This window comes from Peromyscus eremicus, chromosome 16_21 (genome assembly GCF_949786415.1).
Source record: "Peromyscus eremicus chromosome 16_21, PerEre_H2_v1, whole genome shotgun sequence".
Classification (NCBI taxonomy): Eukaryota; Metazoa; Chordata; class Mammalia; order Rodentia; family Cricetidae; genus Peromyscus; species Peromyscus eremicus.
The window spans coordinates 57,499,513-57,520,263 of NC_081432.1; the positions used below are offsets into that span (position 1 = coordinate 57,499,513).

At 42.5% G+C, this 20,751-nt stretch overlaps 1 protein-coding gene across 1 annotated transcript; it reads left to right on the forward strand.

Moving 5' to 3' along the window:
• Positions 1–1,846: 1,846 nt before the first annotated feature.
• On the forward strand, positions 1,847–10,818 carry Enpp5 (ectonucleotide pyrophosphatase/phosphodiesterase family member 5). Its single transcript, XM_059282182.1, has 4 exons — positions 1,847–1,971; positions 4,790–5,653; positions 7,060–7,236; positions 9,474–10,818. The coding sequence occupies exons 2-4, from the start codon at positions 4,825–4,827 to the stop codon at positions 9,899–9,901; spliced, it is 1,434 nt and encodes a 477-aa protein (XP_059138165.1). The 5' UTR covers positions 1,847–1,971; positions 4,790–4,824; the 3' UTR covers positions 9,902–10,818.
• The last annotated feature ends 9,933 nt before the right edge of the window (positions 10,819–20,751 follow it).

The following is a 20,751-nucleotide window of genomic DNA, read 5'->3' on the forward strand; positions in this document are numbered from 1 at the left end:
TTGATCACTAGACATTATATGGAGATCTGGAAGTGGTGCCTGAGCTCACTGAGGCCCCTGTGAGTCATCATCTGTGTTATGAGCTGTGATTAGCAACTATACTGTGCAATTTTGCAATTGCAGCCAGTGGAAGCAATCATGACTTCCATAAAAGTTTGCAGAGCGAGGCAGCTTGTCATTTGAGCAGAGCATGCCACACTCAATGACCCACATAAAGACAGGTCCATTCTCACCCCTGCTCTGTGATGAGCATAAGGTATTCTTTGTTTTGAGCGAACACAGAATTGGCTTGTTGGGCTGGGGAGATAAGGACTTACCAGACTGAATCACCTCCTTCCAACTTTGAGCCATTTCAAAGGTCAGGGCTCAGGGCTTGGGAACAGCTTGTGCACCTTCACGGTCTTGGGTCAGGCTGCACACAGAAACAACCTCCCTCTTAGTCTCCATCCCACATGCGGAAAACTATAAAGTCACGATGGCAGAGTGCCCAAATGCCCTTCGGGGTGCTGCTGCTCAACTTAGTGGGTAGCCACTGTCCCAAAGGCTAAGACCGAAAGGCTCAACTCATTTAATAGCACAGCAGAAGATGGCTACAAACTTCAGAGCACATGGAACACAGAGTATTTGCTGCAGACACCAAGGTCACTGCTGTGGACGCTTGCAGCCGTCCCAGATCATTAAATGTTGAGACTTCAGTTGTGGCAATCAAACAGACAGTACTGCCTATTGCAGACAGACTTAGAATTCTGTCTAATTCGATTGCATCAGGATAGGGACCCGGGTAGCTAGATGGGTCTCTCAGAGTGGCATGGTGTCGGCACATATAATTTGACTCAAATAGACAAATCAGCACCCTGGCTACACCCCTTCAGGCCTTAAACTATCATTAATTATATTTTAAAAATTAGTTTGCTGAAGTTAAGAAAAAAAGAGAGAGAGAGAGATGAAACTGAATCACTAACAAACCAGCAATGTGGGTACCTTCCTGAAATTACAGCTTTAATGTACTGTGGGCCCAGCAGCATCTGGAGGCCGGCAACCATCCAGATAGCTCTGCTTTCCTCTCTGTAAATTAATCCAACCCGGACCCTGGCTTGGTTTAACTGGAGCTTTCAGGCGCTACTGCTCAGCAGACTCAGAACCATAAGCTGCAAACGCGTGGAAGTTACACACTGGACTACAGAGCTGAGTCGATTCCCAAAGCCTTTTGTAGACAAAGAACTTGACACCAGCTGCTCATGAACAGAAGAATTAATGAGCACTAGGGATATAGCTCGGTTGACTGGGTGCTCAGCTGGCATCCAGGAAAACTTGGGTTCGATCCCCAGAGCCTCATAAAACCAGGTATGGTGATGCACCCCTGTGATCCCCAGCGCTTAGGAGGTCGAGCAAGAAGGTCTTAGGTCCGAGGTCATCCTGGCCTACAAACCAAGTTCCAGGCCAGCCTGAGCTAAATGAGACCCGGTCTCAAACAATAAACACCATCTCATGGTATCCTGGTGTCCCTTCTCCTATGAAAGCCTACGGAATGACGTCACCAGTTTATGGTAAAGGGAGAGGAAAACTCAGGCCTAGAGGTGGAACAAAAGTGAGTTTCAGATTACCAACCAGTGGGATAGCACATTACAGTCTCTCAGCATCACTGACACCACAGGCCTAGTGGGAAAATTCTGAGTGACAGGCTTTCCCCGAGTCTGGCCACCAGGTCCCCTTCCTCCAAACCCACACAGCGCCCACCCCCGCTTCCACTGATTGACAGGCGGCACAGCTACTCCTAGGAGCGGATTTTTTGCCCGGGTAGAACGACAAGCCTGCGGGAGCCAATGGCATTCCAGGAACGGGGCGGGCGGCGACGGGTCAGGTGCTCTGCGCTGGGGCTGCGTGCAGGTGAGCCTACGGGATCCGCGGGTGTCCCCTGCTCCCGCCACCTCCCCGCCCTAAACGCTCCAGGACAGACCGACTGCAGCACGGGTGAGTCCCCGGGGATGAGTGGCCTGCCTCCCGAGGCCCACACTGGGGCTGTCACCAGCCCGGGGTGGGGGTGGGGTGGGGGTGGGGTGGGGGCGGGGAGGCCTAGTAACCCCGATGGAGAAGAGGCGGTGCACCCAGGCACCCCCTCGAACCCCTTTATATAAACCCACTCCTCTTCCCTACACTCCTCTGCCCCATGATTGGTGCTCCTGATTGCCCAGGCTGTAGGGGAAAGGCTAGGGACTGGGAAGGCCAGGGCGATTTGCATCCAGATGTAGCGGTTTTCAGAGCTTTGTGCCGTTTCTGCGTAGAAAGGAAAGATTTAGGTTTTTTTTTTTTTTTCCTCATCCCCACCCCCACCTGGGTTATGTCAACCATGTAATTACGTTTTTTTTTTTTTTTGTTTTTGTTTTTGTTTTTATTGACGAGCATTCCTGAGCTTTAGACAGCGCTTGACGTCTCCTCGGCTCAGTTTGCCTCAGGAAAACAGTTTTCCTCTATTTACTGCAATTAACTGAGTTTCCTAAAATAGATGAAAATCAGATGTTCCGTGCAATTGATTCTTTCTTGGCGTTAAATTATATTTGATTGATAATAAGTTGTGGGTTTTTTTTGTTTTTGTTTTTGTTTTTGTTTTTCTGTGTTGGTGAGATGGGAGAAAAATTTGGGGGGGGGGGAGGGAAGGAGCCATGATCAGTCACAAAGGTTAGTCAGTATACTTGCAGTTCCCTGCATACAATTAATTCCCCCGTTGCAGCCATTATTAATGTGGCTTCCAGAACTGGACAAAAATGAGTGGCATTCAAGATACAATATTAAATTTATGTTTGGAGACATTGTCTTGAGACCAGTGTCTACGACAGTTTCAGGTTTAGGTGAAACTACAGTTAAAAACAAAAGAAATCTTAGCCTATCAGTGGTGGCATGAGCCTTTAATCCCAGCACTCAGGAAGCAGAGGCAGGTGGAGGCAGACAGATCTCTGTGAGTTCAAGGCCAGCCTGGTCTACAAAGTGAGTTCCAGGGTAGCTAGGACTACACATAGAAACCCTGTCTTGAAAAACCAAAAACCAAAACAAGAAACAAATCTTACCTTAAGCTCCTTTGTATCATTTGCATACAGCTCATGCTTCTGAAAGCAAAGCCATTACCCCACACAGGTTACATTCGCCTCAGTCTAGAATATAGTAGGACGAGACAGGGCCTCTTCTGAGTTATGAGAATGTCTTCACCGTGTTTGAATTAGGAAGATGCCAGAAGCTGAGTACAAGAGATTTCTCTGCACAAAGTGTGGTTAGGATTATTAGTGGTCAATAAAGGGAAAAACACAGGACACTTCCTTATGGGAAGTCCTGATGAGAACTGGTAAGATCTGCACAGAATCAGTTATCCATGCTTTCTCCTTGCATTGGCTTTTAAGAAACATGTGCAGACATAAACAAAGAAAAACAAATGTGGATTTTAAGAAATTGAATCCCGGGAAATGCTTTCTCTGTGCACGTCATTGATAAGATTAACTGCTGACTGATTACAACCTGGGGAAAGCCAAAATCGAATTTGAGAAGTATGCTTCCATTCATACTTAGTTTAGAATCTATTTGTGCAGTACACAGAACCCTAAGATTTGATTAACAAATGAATACAGATTACATTTTATAAATATATTCGGAAGCCACAAATTTTATTCCATTCAAGAAACCATGTTTAGCTGGGCAGTGGTGGAGTACACTTTTAATCCCAGCACTCGGGAGGCAGAGGCAGGCAGATCTCTGTGAATTTGAGGCCAACCTGGTCTACAGAGTGAGCGCCAAGACTGCTAGGGCTACACAGAGAAACCTTGTCTGGAAAAATGAAAGAAACAAACAAAAAAGAAGCCAAACTTGATGGCTTTCATCCTTACAGAAATATCTCTTAAGACAGAACATTCAAGCCTATGGTTGGCTATAAAAATGTATGATATAAGCAGGGCAGCAGTGGTGGCGCATGCCTTTAATCCCAGCACTCGGGAGGCAGAGGCAAACAGATCTCTGTGAGTTCAAGGCCAGCCTGGGCTACAGAGCAAGTTCCAGGAAAGGTGCAAAGCTACACAGAGAAACCCTGTCTCAAAAAACCAAAAATAAAAAAATATGATATATTATATGTGTGTATGTGTTTAAATACCACTATTGAATGTGTTAATAGTATTTCCTGTTGCTAAGTTTCTGTATTGGTTTATTTATAAGAAATTCCGGCAGTCACTTGACTATATAAAAGTTTCTGGACAGAATTCTGGGTTGGACATGTGAGATGGCTCAACAGGTCAGGGGCTTGCAGACAAACCTGACAACTTAATTCACCCCCAAGGACCCACATAGTGGAAGGCAAGAACTAAGTCTCAGAAGTTGTTCTCTGATTTCCCCAGGCACATTATGGCTTACGAGTGTATAAACACATAGTACACACACACACAGACACAGACAGACGCACACACATACACCCCAAATAAAATGTAATGAAAATGCTAAAGCATTCTAGATCATCCTGAAAGTGTCTCTGAAAAGTCATATATACCAACCATCTTTTTAATGTTATTGTGGAGCTCATTTAAATCATTCCTTTGAGAAATATATTTTGATGGATTATTGGAAAGTAAAAGGGGTTTCTGTAATGGCACTTAAAGCTTTTTGGCCCTGGTGTCCTGTGTCAAATGGAGTTCTGCACCGTAATTTTTCCAGGCTGTGACTCATGATGTACACGGGGTCGCTATCGCTGTCACTCAGTTTGGAAGAAAATGTACAGATCCCAGTTGTCACCAGTAACTTCTTTATGCTTATTCTACAGATTGCCTTGTGCTGAGCTGACCAAGGACTTTGAAAATGATTCCAAAGTTTCTCGTGGTGTCTTGCACACTGGCTGCCCTAACTCATTCACCTGCATTTTCTCTTCAGCCAGAACAGCAGAAGGTTCTAGTAGTTTCCTTTGATGGATTCCGCTGGGATTACTTATATAAAGTTCCAACACCTCATTTTCATTATATCATGAAATACGGTGTTCATGTGAAGCAAGTCACTAATGTCTTTATCACAAAGACCTACCCTAACCATTACACTTTGGTCACTGGTCTCTTTGCAGAGAATCATGGGATTATTGCCAATGACATGTTTGATCCTATTCACAACAAGTCTTTCTCCTTGGAACACATGAACATTTATGATTCTGAGTTTTGGGAAGAAGCCACACCTATATGGATCACAAACCAGAAGGCAGGGCATGCTAGTGGCGCGGCCATGTGGCCGGGAACGGATGTAAAGATCCATGAGAGCTTCCCTACCTACTACCTACCTTACAATGAGTCCGTTTCCTTTGAGGACAGAGTTGCCAAAATCATTGAATGGTTTACAGCCAAAGACCCCATCAATCTCGGTCTTCTCTACTGGGAAGAACCTGATGACACAGGCCATGATGTGGGACCCGACAGTCCTCTCATGGGGCCTGCCATTTCAGACATTGACCATAAGTTAGGGTATCTGATAAAAATGCTGAAAAAGGCCAAGTTATGGAATAATATTAACCTAATCATCACGAGTGACCATGGAATGACCCAGTGCTCTAAGCAGAGGGTGATAGAACTTGACCGCTATCTGGATAAAGACCACTATACCCTGATTGACCACTCACCTGTAGCTGCCATTCTGCCAAAAGAAGGTAAGTCTGAACTCAGGGCGATCTGAGCCTAGCACTGCGCATGCCCAATGTGGAAGCTTCTGCCCTTCCAGCACACTAGCTTGTGTCATGACAGTGCACTAAGATTTAGTCCTAAGACTTTGAAAACAATGATCTCTTTTCTCAGAGTATAATTTCCCCCTCTAAAATACTAACTCTTGGGCTGTAGGTTTTAAGCATTTTAGAATCACAAAATAAAAGTCATGACTCGCCTTCTCAAGAGAAATGTATATGGCCTTTGAATACAATCACAGTCATCTCTTGGAAGCTGGTGACCCTCAATAGACCCTTAATCGAGGCCCCTTTATTAGGGAAGCAGTAGAGTACATGAGTGAGAAAGTACATTTGTCAATCTCTGGCTTATTTTCACTTCTGTCAGCAAGTTTTAATAGTAACTTGCATTCTTTGTAAACGTCTGCTGGAATCTTTCCCCAACTGTCCCCTCAGCATCTGCTACATTTTAAAGATAGGTTTAAAATGTTTAACATCCAGAGGTCTCAAACTATGTAGCTGGACATGTGAGGCTTGCCTTTCTGAAACTGTAGCACCGTGGAGGGTTGGGCTTAAGTATCAAGGGAGAGAATGGATTTGTGAGCAGCTGTACTACCTCACCATTGGGAATTGTGTCCTCTCGGGGGAGTTAAGCAGAATCTATTAGGTAACCATGTGGAAGTATGCCTGTGTGCCTGTACAAACAGTTTGCAACTCCTAAGTTACACCAACCCATGAGGTTCCCTTAGGAAACTGGAGTGGTGTGGTGGTACCCTCATGTTGAGGTGTGGGGATTAGAGAGACAAAGAACAAATGGATTTGATGAACAAAAGTTAGAGATGGTGGCTAGATATGGTACATACGAAGTTCTGGGGAGTTCTCCAATCCCCCCTCCGCCCCCCACGATACATTGAGGGCCTTTCCATTTCTCAGGCTGCTTTTCCACCTCTAGTCATTCTCTTCCTACCCCTGACCTCCACAAGCCATGCTGTCTTCTCTAGAGAGTCTGTCTCTACATCCATAGTGACTGACTGCCATGTTTAGTCTCGCTGTGTTCTCTTGGCTGGGCTTCACAGAACCTGGTATTTAGGGTATCATCTATAACACAGATGGGGGGGTGTGCATCTGTGTGCATATTTAAGTCTGTAGAGGGCAGTGATTACTGCTCCTCAAAGGCCCTTTATTCTGTAAGAGCACGTGCTAGTGACAGAAGAGTAACTGTTTCTATTTCCCCTCAAGACTTTCTCCTTAAGGGTATGGCGTTCCGCCATGCATGGCTTCCTTTCCTTGTGTTCATCCTCCAGGCTTTTTCATCAGCCGGGAGTCTCTTCCCCACCATGGGTGTCTGGAGGAATGTGAGTCTTGTTCTGAGAGCCTCTCTCCTCCTTTCTCCTTAGGTAAATTTGATGAAGTCTATGATGCGCTGGCTGGTGCCCATCCTAATCTAACAGTCTACAAAAAGGAGGAAATTCCAGAACGATGGCATTACAAGAAAAATGATCGAGTTCAACCAATCGTAGCAGTGGCCGACGAAGGGTGGTATATTTTGCAGAATAAGTCAGATGATTTTCTGTGTGAGTATGTTATCGTATTTCTTCCCATTCTGCACCGTTTCTTGCTAACTTGGAGGCTGTGGATAATACAGCAGTTTACTTACTGATATTTTAACTCTCTGTTACTTAAATGTTGAAGAATCTGTGTTGTATCAATACTCATCTAGAAATGTTTCTTAAAATATATCCATGAGAAACGTACAAGGTTGAGGATATAGCTTGGTGGCACACAGGCTTGCCTAGCATGTAAGGCCCTGGGCTTGATCACCAACACTGGGGAAAAAGTGTGTAAAAAATGTTGCTTTAGTTAGAATCGAGTTCCTGTCCTGTTTAGTGACTGAAAGCAAAGTAGTTGCATGGCCATGTGCTTGTAGTGTATTTGTGACTCCTAACAGCAGATATGTACAGCGACATGCATTCTGGTTTCTAACCATTTGTACCCGCAAATAACCTGTAAATCACTATCTGATCACGTCAAGGAAGCTGGAAAGACTGTCATGGGAATAATTTCTTCCTCCACTTGCTCTGTTTGTTAACTATGCAGGTAGATGGACTGCTCAGAAAAGGTCTGCTGATCTTTGAGAACATTTCTTTTTTTTTTAAGTTCACATACATTTAGAGAGGCCTTGTAGGACTTTGGGTTCTGTGAACTGCAATTACTCAGTAGGTTGTTCACACTTTTTTTTTGATAGATAAACCTCAGTGATTCTGTTTCTACGACATGCTGCTCATTTATTCAATGGCTAGGCTGCTACTGTGGTCCTTTTCTGCCAGAATTGTACCAGTTACTGAGTCAGGCATTCTCAAAGTGCATTCTGTGGCACAGCAGTGTCTAGATCAGCTGGAAATGTGCCAGGAAGACATATCCTTGGGCAAAGTCCAGGCATACTGCATTGGACATTGTGAGAACATGGCCTAGCCCTCTGTCTTTATGTGGCCCCAAGGAATGTCATTCACAATGAAGTCTAAGAATCATCTCCCTTGGGCACTCATTATTAAATATTGTCCATTGAATCAAACATTTATGGTAACAACTACCATTATAAAACAGGGTCTCTGATTCTCTGGTACATGTCATATGAGAGAATTATCATTGCATTCCCATATGACTTAGATGGGAATCTCAACTTCTCACAGAAATGATCACAACCACCCTTAGATCAATTCTGGATTATATTACATAATGGCATATTTCTCAATGTTATTATTAATTAAACAGATGAGCAAAGCACCCTGTCTAATATTTGCTATTTGCTCATAAGCCCAGCATTATTCTTCCTTGAATAAATTGAAAAGAATTATGTCATTTAGAATGACTTCTGCAGGTAGATTTGATTGACAGGAAGACGTCAAATTACTTTTGAAATGACAGATCCGTGACTTTCAGAGGTGTTGACTTGAGTTTTCATTTTCTACATTCGGATGCTGTTGTGAATTTCCTTGTAGCAAGGATAAGTAATAGAACTGGAGTCACGGGTCATTTTCATGACTCTTAAATGAAAGCCTGTCGGTTTTCGTAGGTCCCCATCTTAGCAGTAACCGTCATCATGCCTTTACTCTGGTATCAGCCACACATTCAGTTTTTAATAAGCAGCTTTAATCCTTTGTTTTTGAATGGAACCACGGGGTGTGCACGTCAGAAGACCGACCTCTTAAGTTATTTGTAGCCACACTGACACACAGAATACTAAGCTATGTCTTGCTCTGAGCCACCAGAGTCCAGACTATTCCCTCTACCTACATGTTCTGACCTTTGTTTCCCATGGTGGGTCCTAGCTGTGATTGAAGGTTTGGTTGCTGTACTGTCTATGTTTCTGAATTGCTTTTCACTTTCTATCGGCAATGGTGGGCTTCACTTTTATGATTAAGACTAACACCACCTTACTTTAGAACATTAGACATCATAGCTACCCAATAAGTATTTGCTAACATCAGCCAGCTCCAGAACGGAACAAAATCAACCATCCACCTGCATTTCCCCCCCACCCCCTGACTTGGCCCAGCTGTGCTCTGTTCCCTTTCTTCTTTGCTGCTTAAGGTAGTATGGACCATGAGAAAGATCTGTAACCATTTGACATTGGATGTCTTGAGGGGATTTGTGGGGTTGACAGCAGCAGAGATTATAAAAGATGATTTCATTAGTATATGCTCAAATTGGATAAAATTTGCACTTAAGATCAGAACTTGACCATGCAGAAATTCTCTCCACTTCAATGCCATCTGGTTGGCTAACTTGTTCATGCATTTTCTCTTCACAGTAGGCAACCATGGTTATGATAATGCATTAGCAGAAATGCATCCAATATTTTTAGCCCACGGTCCTGCCTTCAGAAAGAATTTCACAAAAGAAGCCATGAACTCCACAGATCTGTACCCACTGCTCTGCCACCTCCTCAATCTCACCGCCCTGCCACACAATGGATCATTCAGGAATGTCCAGGATCTTCTCAGTTCAGCAAGTCCAAAAACAATTCCTTACACACAGAGTCCCACACACCTCCTTGGTAGTGACAAGCCAGGAGAGTATGAGCAAGAGGAGTCGTACCCTTATTACATAGGCGTCTCTCTCGGCAGCATTATAGCCATCGTTTTCTCTGTAGTTCTCATTAAGCATTTAATTCACAGCCAAGTGCCTACTTTACGCTATATGCAGGTTGAAGTTGCTCAACCGTTACTACAAGCTTAGTGCTTCTCTAACATGGAATTGCATGTTGAAGTTGAGGGTGCAAAATTACATCCGTGGTAAACCTGCAACTTCTAGGAAGCTACTTACAGACACCTGCATAGGCCACCGAGCAGTTAATCCATACTTGGGCACACTCACACCTACATACGTACACACAGACCGATCAGAACACTCCTATCTGCAAGTGATCAAAGACGTAAGAGGACCCCTCCACTGCTTTCTTTGGCTTAGTAGGTAGATCATGCTCGATTTGGGGTTGGCACCTATAATGTACATACTTAACCACTTTGCACTATTGAAAGGACTTCACATGTTGCACTTTACCATCCAGTAGGTACCTTTGCTCTGAAATGCACTTTATAACTATGTCTAGTAACTTGGTTGAAAATGACAACCTTGGGCATCTATGTCACCAAATACTAGCATTCCACGTACAGACGGAAGGAAGTTTCTAGCAATTCCTGAATAATGCAGAAATCTATCTCCTTAAGTGGGAGGAGGAGGCGAAAGTGAAAGCGTGGAAAAGTCAGTGGGACCCAGTTTGTAGGCTGCATAGTGGAGAGATGCATTTCCAGCAGCAGGTTACATTGTGGGCATTTCTAGTGAGGTCTCCCCACCAAGGACCAAAGTGTCCATGTACTTCTTCCCTCCAGTAGATTCCAGCACTGAAGGATGCATTCTAAAGGTCATGTTTCTACCCCTTAGTCATTGCTCCTTGTTGACGAGTTCTAGTCCTGATTCCATACTGAGGATGCCATGCACATAGACTTCTTTTCTGTGTAGCGCAGTAGTGGCCTGAAGAGCAGAGACCAGGCACCATCTCTGCAGTGGTTTTTATTTTTTCCTGCCTGTCATTATTTGCATATTTGCTAATAACACTATTAATCACATTAAAAATCAAGTGAGATTAAAAAATAGTGTTTGGTTTTGCTTATTTGTTATTTCTGGTGGCATGATGTGGAGTACAAACATCTTTTAATCCTGACACTTTCAAAACCCAGAGTTAACAGAAGAGGACAAACCAAATTAGGTGACATATAGGCCACCTAGACCTTGGAAAGAGTCCTGTGGAGCCAAACTGTGCACACTGTCACTACAGTGGCAAAGGGTACTTCTAGTAGGGAAAAAAAAATCTATTGGTGATAATAGGTATAGGAACACATAGAAACTCAGGTGACTTAATTTTGTTTCAAGAACTACTTGATTATCTACCTGCCAGATGTTTGCTGACGTCCAAGGTGAATCTGCTTTCCCAGATGTCTCACTGCCCAACTAGTAGTTCTCAGCTTCTTCATCATCTCGGCCCCTCCGGCTACAGCAGCTTAAAGCTGTGCCTTTTAGATGGCCAAGCAGTGAAGTTTGGGGCAACAAGAGAACCTGCAAAGAAAAGCTTCTTCTAGAAAACAAAACCAAAACAGACATGAAGCCCATAGAATGCAGTGTGATGTTCTTTTGCATACTCATACACCTGCTAGCTAATAACTAAAAATGGCATAATTATTCCAGAGCGAAAGGACTGGCTATGTGTGGAAACTAAAAGTGACAGAAACTGGGTTTTAACGTGTCCCCTAAAATGAGGTGAATTGTTTATAAATGATTATACTGCTCTCCCAAGGTAAAGAACATTAGTATATAACTTTCATTTCAGAAAAAAAAACTCTAAATAGGACAGAAGCGAATAAATGCAAATAAATGGCCAGTATCCCAGAGGACGCTGGGAAGTCAGACATCTGGTAGCAAATGCCTCATGAGTTTAAGCTCTGGCTGTCTACATCCTGCATGTGTGCACACACACATGGTGACTGCAGCAGCTTTGAACACTGTGGAGACAGCAGATGAGATTTAGTCTGTTTCAGGGTACTACTCTTCAGATGCCATATGCACATTCAGGTGGGTGTGTTCAGTTCACTTTAGAAGGTGCTATTACCTCAGAACAAAGTGATGAGTGCATCACAGTTTAGGTAGGAAGGTTTGGTGACTGAATGGTTTGTTACTGAGACCCACATCCCTGTAAAATCAGCCATGAAAGGGGACAGCAGAAAGAAAGCTTTTAACTTTCCTGGGAAAATCTTGTCATTTGGAACCCTTTGGTAGCTTTCTTTTGTAGTTTAACCTAAATGTCTTCATGGCCCAGCTTTATGAACTAGTCCTCAGCAGTAACGGCCTGATTTTATAGCCGCAAGCGAGAACTTGAAAGAGCAGAGTGGAGCTCTTCTTCCTCCTGTTTGCTCAGAGCCTCTTGCTCTTTTAGACATTCTGTGCAATTTATTGGTAAGATTTTCAGTTAAGACTGGGTTTTTATAATGTTTACTCCCTCTGGCACCTGCATTTATGTTTATGTGTTTCTAAATTCCAGTTCTGTAAAGTTAGCATTCTACTAGTCTTTTTCTTACAAGAAATTATTCTTGTCTAGAAAAACAGTCTAAGAGACCTGGCTCTTGTGGCTGTCAAATGTTTCCGGCTATTTCCTGGCTGAGGGCGACAGCCTCTGTTTCAGTTACAGGGGTGTGAAGGGCCGAAGGGATTTACTCAATGATCTAATTTAGCTAGGACCCTCACTCTCTTTCAGAGAAATAACTTGCATGACCTCATGCCGGGGCTGAAAGCAGGACCAGGGTTTCCAATTTACTTTACATGCAAAGTGGAGGTCAGTGGACTAATGGGTCCCCCTAGAGGGAAGCCTGTTGAGCCCACCCTAAGCAGGAAGTGGCTAAGGCAGGTTTCTGCATTGGCAAGCTCCTTACTACCACACTTGACCTTCAGCTGCGCAAAGTGTCTAGCTTCCTTCCTGATTGGCCAGTGCTATAGGATAAAGGTGGCCCGGAGTGCTGACTCTCTTGTCCGTATTTCAGTCTCCTCTGAATCTTACCCTGGTAACTCCTAACTATGGGGTAGATGATTTTAGACTTTCAAAAAAGACACTTACAAATCTTGGTCTGGGCAGTTGGCTCAGTTGGTAGGGTGCTTGCTGGACAGGCATGAGGACCCGAGTTAAACACGAAAAAACACTGGGTATGGTCCAGGCTGGTAACCCCAGCATTGCAGCAGCAGAGACAGGGTCATTCTTGGGGCCCACTGGCCACCCAGTCTAGCCGCAGGGTGGGCTCCAAGCCAATGAGAGACGCTGTCTCCAAGAAAATGGGTGGTATTCTTGAGGAGTAACACCTGAGGTTCTCTGGCATCTATATGTATACATACCTAGTACACACGTGTACACAAACACACATGAACACACACTTCAAAAAAATCCAGAAATCATCTGATCACCAAGGACAGGATAGACATGCTTGGCTTTGTTCCTCCACAGTGAACATAAACATAGCCAGGGCTGCACATATTCCTCACCCAAGAGAAAGTGGCAGCTGGCATATTCCCAAAGCCCAGCCTAGCAAGACCGTAACCCAAGTAAGCTGCTTCCCGGGACTGAAGAGGAGCCTCTGTGTCTGCATCAGGTAAGACAATCTCACTGGCCCCAACTGGGCGCCTGTTAAAAGTCAGCCCTCAGGACCGAGGTCCTTGTGCTGAGAGATGTGGCAAACAGAACCTATGAGAGGCCCAACCTTTGTATCCTTAAAGGCTTAAGACTCTTCCCCATTCAGAAACACTGGGGTGGAGCAGAACAGCTCTAAATGGGACAAAGTTACAGAAAGAAACTGGCCTGACAGCCTCATGGTCCTCACTTCCTGACATTTGGCTCCTCAGTCCCCAAATGTCATGGATGGATGTAGACAGGTGGATTATAGAATCTCCTTGTCCTCCTCCCTCAAGGGAGCCCTGGCAGCTCCCCTGGGGAAATCCTCCAATCCCCTGCAGACCAGAGCGGGAGGAAAAAAGTGACTCTTAGCAGCACACAAAGCACATCAGAGTCACACCACAAAGTCACACCGAAGTCACACCACAGAGTCACACCACACTGGGCCAGAGCTACATGCTAATCCTGGATAGTGTGATTTCCTGCTGAGATGAGCTGAATGGCCAAGTCTAAGCCTTTCCATAAGGTAAGAAAAAGAAAAGACAAACATGTTTGGAAAGAAGAAATAAAATGGCCCCTGTTTTCAGGGAACATGGTCACATCTGTAGAAAAATCACAAAAGAAACAAGTTTCTAAAAAACTCCTAAGATTAGTGTAGCAAACCACAGCATCAAACACGCACATACCAAATCTGCTTGTATTTCTGAATATCAATGGCATGTACCAAGACCAGTCACATTCCTGTGTATTAACAGCATGGAGAAGCAAAATTGAAATGTAATGCTGTTTACAGTCACTTCATAAAATTAAACAGGTATAAATATAACAAAACCTACCAGTGTATCCTAAAAACAATCAAATGCTGATGAAAGAAACTGAAGGAAACTTCAAAAGATAAAAAAAAAGATACTCTATATTTATAGACTCAACATAATACAAGGTCAGGTCATCCAAAGAGTTACTCTTTATACAGACAAGCTTATCCCAACATTCGTGTGGAAAGGCACAGGCCCTAGAAGAGTTAAATCTACTTGAAAGAGACAAAGGAGAATTATTCTACCTGATATTAAATCCTGCTGTCTCAATGTGATAATCTGTGAAATTAATTAATTAAATGTGGAATCGACAGAGAAGGGCACAAAGTTTAAGGGACATTAGAGAACCAGAAGTACATTTATGGAAATATTCTTGTGACTTTGATAGAGGTTCCAAAGTTTTGAATGGAGGAAGGACAGACTTCACAAGTGTGGTACTGAAGCAGCTAAGCATCCACAGGCAGACAAACTCACAGTCTTGTGGGAACCACAGTTCAGAACCTGGGCTGGAGCCACAGCTCAGTGTGTAAAGGCACTTGCCTGCAGGCCTGACAACCTGAGTTGGATCTCCAGCAGCCGCCCCCATAAGCTGTCCTCTGTTCTCCACGTGCATGTTATGGTATGCATGCACCCATACACACACTAGGAATGAATGAAACTTCTTAAAAAGTAGCTCAAAATGACAGTACATTTAAATGATGAAAAAAGTAGGAAAAAAAATTTCAGAGTCTAGAATAAGACAGAGTTCTTAGACTTGTCAGCAAAAGTGCAATCCATAGAGTAAAAACTGGGGACTGAGAGTGTGGTTCTGCTGTACAGGGCTTCCACAGCATGCAAGGGACTATGGGTTTAGTACCCATCAGAGAGACAGAGACAGACAGACAGACAGACAGACACACACACACACACACACACACACACACACACACACACACACACACACACACAGGTTATGGATGAGACTGAACTGGGAACTTGGCACCTACCGAAATTAACTATTTTGCTGTTCTGGGAAAGTCCATGTGAAGAGAACAAAGATCATCAACTGACTGGAGAGAAGTGTCTGCAAACGACACACCCAGCAAAGGACTAGCACATTCAATTTCAAGGCAGGCAAATTTTCACCAGTGACCAAATGGGGCAAACACCGTTGTGTGACTGCTTTGCACCAGTGGCCACTGGGGAATGCAAATTAAAACCACAGAAAGTAAGAATATCTATCAGAATCACTAAAATGTTGAAATGTGCTGTCGAGAGCAATGGGGACCCACAGAAACTGGATCACCCACTTGCTCCTGGCAATAAAAGCAGAAGACGCACTCTGGAGAACAGCACTTTTTAGAAAGCCAAACATGTGCCCCAGTATTTGTCCTGCTGGGGTATTTATCTCAAAGAAACAAAAACATCTTCACAAAAGTCAAGCTCTACATACTACTCATACTGGCTTTATATCAATAGCCAAACCCTGGAACTGAATATCCTTCAAATTGTTGGGTAAACAGTGACTTAAAATTTTTTAAAAATCCATAGAAAAGTAGCAATAAAAAGAAGTTTGTTGAGATTTATGATGAGTTGGGGATGAATCTTGGGGAATGATGCTGACTGGAAAATCTAGTACTCCAAAGGTATTCACGTGACATTTTTTGAAATAATATCATCTTAGAGGGTGACATTAAAAGACAATGCCAAGGGCCCCTTGTGTTGGAAGCATGCCATACAGCAGCTAGCTCCAGCTGCCCTAAGTGTACAGTGTCTCACAGCCCTGGAGGTGCAAAGTCGGAGAGCAGTTTCAAGTGAGTTCTCTTCCTGGCCTGCAGATGGCCAACTCCCCACAGCCGAAGGCACACACGGGTTGGAGGCAGGTAGGCACTCTGCCCTCTTCTCCTCTAAAGGACACTGATGTCATTGTAGGGGCTCCACCTGGCCTCACTGGAACTTTTCCAACCCTCACTGGAAACTATCACATGGAATGGGGGTGAATTTTGAGGGGACACAAATTGATTTTTCAATGATCAGACTAATCTTGTTTCAAGTAGTTATTTCGTATATTAAGAGTTATTACATATAAACACGTAGCAAGAGTGGTTGAGAGACAGCAAGTTCCTAATTAACTGTTAGCCTTTGCCATGTCTTTTATACTGAAATAACACATCAGAGAACTTCTGCTCCAAAAAAAAAAAAAAGAAAAAGAAAGGGCAGAATATGGGCTCAGACCAATGATTCCACTAAAAGTAAGATAAAGAACTAGTCAGTGAATTATATTATCAATGTCACTCTCTGTTGGTAACAGTAAACTACAAGTTTTAAAATGTGAAAAAGACTCTATTTCCTCCAAAGCTACAACCATTTGTTATTCTTCAATTATAAAAGGACTGAAAATATTTATGTGGCTTTTTTTTTTTTTTTTTTTTTTTTTTACTTTTCGTGGCTGCCTTGTTCCAAATCATCAGTTCTACCATTATTGGTAACTGGCTCCCTGATTCACTGTTAGGTATAAAGACTATAACAGGTGAGGGGGCAGAGATGCCTCCGCGGTGAAGGGTGAATATTGTTTTTGTAGAGGATGGCAATTTGGTTCCCAGCACCCATACTGTTGACTCCTAATCACCTGTAACTCCAGCGTCAGGGCATTCAACACTATTTTCTTGCCTGGACAAACCCGATCAAACACACATATAATTACATCAAAAATACAATGGCATGCACTAATATTTATGGGAATTTGCCATCTCCCAATTATGGTTCTAAGTATGTTATATAAAGTAACTTTAATACTTGCAACAGCTATAAGGATTACTGATGCTCTTACTCCATCATATAGATGAGGATGCTTCGAACAGGGGATTAAGTCATGTCCCTAAGATTAGGTGGCTACTAATGGACTCAGAAAACGGTCGTTTTACTCCATGACATTTAAACAAAAGTCATGAGTTCAGACTCCTTTGTTTTTGAACTTAGAGCATTCAGTATTTCACCATTTAAAGTATTATCAGTAGCTTTTCTCTGTGAGTTGGTTTACACATGTCACTCACCGGTTTCAGGAAGTCCCCCTTCATTCTAAGTTACATCCTTTTATTTACATGAGTGATGAGTTTTAGCAAATTCTTTTCCATTCTTTTTGCTCTATTAGTATGGATAACAGATAGATTTTTAATCATGAATGTGTATATGTGTGCACATGTGTGTGTGTGTGTGTGTGTGTGTGTGTGTGTGTGTGTGTACCTGAGTGCAGAAGCACACAACCAGAAGAGGCCATCTACAAGCAGTTGTGAGCTGCCCAACAAGGGTGGTGGGAACCAAACTCAGGTCCTCTGTGAGACAAGCACCAGCTCTTAATCACTGAGGTATTTCTCCAGCTCCAACAAACTGATTTCTTTTGGGTGGAGGAGGGGGCTTTATTTTAGCTTATAGGTTACAGTCCCTTATCAAGGGGAGCCAACTGTGCTGGCTAGTTTTATGTCAACTTGACACAAGCTAGAGTCATAGGAGAGGAGGGGAGGGAGCCTCAACTGAGAAAATGCCTCGGTAAGATCGGGCTGCAGGCAAGCCTGTAGGGCACTTCTTAATTAGTGATTAGTGGGGGTGGGCCCATTGCAGGGATCAAAAAAATGTTGCACTGCTATGGCAAACGATTTTTTTTATAAGAATAATGATAAATTTTTTTTGGTGATCTTCATATTTTTTTGGTTCCTTACTCCAGTTTCTATTAGTCTGTGTAAAACTGATACTATTTCTCATAGGATTAATGACACTATCTGGTTCAGGAGTTTCCTTTCTGGGAACTTTTTAAAAAAGTTCTGTGTTAAGTGGAGGCAGTTAAGACTTCCTACTTGACTTTATGGTAACTTTGATCAATTTTTTCAAAGAATTTGTCCATTTTATCTAATTGTCAGATTTGTTGGTATCTTTTTGGTAAATGTAGGACTGTAGTGTGACTGCTCCCTTTTTAATTAATATTACTAACTTGGGCTATCTTACTGTGGACTTATCCATTTCACTAATAAGGCTATAAAAACAAGTTTGGTTTTATTAGCCTTCTCTGCTTGTCTTTTCTATTTCAGATTTTTGCCTTTGCAATTTTCTTTTTCTTCTCACTAGTTTCCAAAAAGTGGTAGCTTAAATTGTTAATTTTGAACCTTTCTTAGGATAGCATTTCAAGGTTGTAACTTGCCCCCTAAATAAGGCTTTATCTGCATATTTTAGAATTTAATAGGTTATATATTAGAATTGCAAAATACTTTCTCATTTGCATTTCTGACTCATGGTTTACTTTGAAGCATACTGTTTAATTCCAAAATATTTTTCCAGATTACAGTTACTGAGTTTAATTCGACTTTGGTCAGAAAGTGTAATTTATAAGACTGCAATTCTCTGAGACTGTTTACTAAGACTCTTCTACAACAATGTGAACACCCTGTCTTGGTGATTCCATGTACTCAGAAAGAACGTCCTTTGCAGTTTGCACAGTGGTGTTTTCTCAATGTCTCAAGTGGTTGATGGAGAGTCTATTTCCTTGCCTGACTTTTTTGGTCTAGTTCTATCCATTAGAGAGGAGTACTAATTTTTTTTAGTTATGTTTAGGGATTCTCTATCTCCATCTGTTTTTTGATTTGTGTTTGGGATGTGCAATGCTGTCTCCCCGTATGTATGGGTCCTTTGACCATAATACAACGTTCCTCTCTAGCTTGAAATTCGCTCTTAAAAGCCCTTGACATTGATCACAGCTAATCCAGATGAGAGTTTCATATCAATTTCCATGTGTTCGTTTTCAATGTGCAGTTTTGTAATTGAGGTATCTCTCTTATAGACTGCTTATTGTTAATGCCTTTTCATCCAATTTCATTAACCTCTGCCATCTTCATTCAAATGCTTTGTTCCTTTATATTTAATTAATTGTCAAGTTTAATTAAATTTCCATTTTGCTACTTTCTCATTCAAGATAATTGTTCTATCTTTACTGGATTTGATATCAGTTTTTTTTTCACTTAAGAATTCATTTTTCTCTAAAACTTTCGTTGTTATGGTGGCAAATGTAACACTATTAAAAAAAAAAAAAGGACTGTGGTCTTTGCCTGATACATTTTTATACAATAGCTCAGAACCCTTTGAACTTGTTTTAAATACAGAAATTGATACAGTAACTATGGGGTAATAGATATGATGTTTCACTATGGCAACCATTTTAATACCTGTATTTATTCCATGACATGGTACTGTATATATACACAATAAAATTCACTGTGAAAATAAAATAATTAGCAAGTAAATAAATCATTCCCTTGTATTTTTCTCTATAGTTAGTAATTCCTTAGGAAATTATCCATTTCATGTGTATTTCTATATTTAGTTGTGCCAAAGAATGTAAAATGGATTCTTATGATTAGAAGCTAGGTGGAAACCCCTGGACTCTTTCAGCCCCACTCCATGGTTAGTCCAGCTTGTCACAGCCTTTTTCAGAACGCACAGATGCCACTGGCTACTCACATGTAAGCGGCTCTCCCTTCTTTTCAGCCTTGGCCTTTTGCTTCTTCACTGTCTCTGAACCTCTTCATACCTGGAGCACTAACTTTCTATTCTTTCCGGATTCTCCAGTCTTAGCAAGGGGACTGACTGTTTGAGTCTCATGATCTACCATTAAGACAATAGAATTCTACACATCCTTTTACCAATTAAAAAGCCAACCAGGCAAGGAAGCAGGGCACCTTCACAGAACGTTTGAATGAAAAAAAAGCAATCAATTTCTTTAGCATAATCAGTTGTTTGGTCCACATGGACCCATAGAAAGAATGCCTTTCGCAGCTTGGGCTGCAGTGTTGTCTCAATGTCATGTAAGTCACTGTGGTTGATATCCTCGGGTTTAGTTCCTTTTGGGGAGAAGGGTGGTTCTAGTCTTATCAATTAGAGTACTAAATTCTTCAGTAATGTTTATGGATAATTTCTGGACTTGTTTTGGAGCAAATAGCTACTGTCTTTATGAAAGTAAGGTTAATAAGCATGGTGGCCAGGAAACATATACTAACTGCAGGACTGGCCATTAGGCTGTCACACAGGAAGGTGTGACTGGATACAGGTAGGCAGCTGGGTTTACCATCAGAGAGCTGCCAGCGGGGCCTCCCTAGTTTCAATGTACTGATGGTAGAAATCAGGTGTCAGGGGTTAATGTGGATGAAGACATTCAGGTGGGCAGAAGGCCTGAGCAATAATCCGGCATTTGCCTCTGAGCAGTTCTGACCGTGGGACCCGAGACAGCAGTAGCACTTTCGACACTGATAACCACTACACTCACAAATATTAGAATGTAAAATCAGCGTCTCGTGTGACAGCACCCTAGGACCCAAATGGATCTTAGAATGTTCACATATTCTCTCAAGCAATGGCTGAAGTATGTGTTGGGGGAAGGACAAAGTAATAATACCCAAGAACAGAACCAAGTTACACGTGGGGAAAGAGGTAGAACAGATATCCCAACTCTGGAAATGTAAGGCCTAAAAAGTGATTCTGGGTCCAAGAAACTCAACAGCAAGAGTTAAACCACAGGTGGATGTGAGCTGTTTGCACAAATT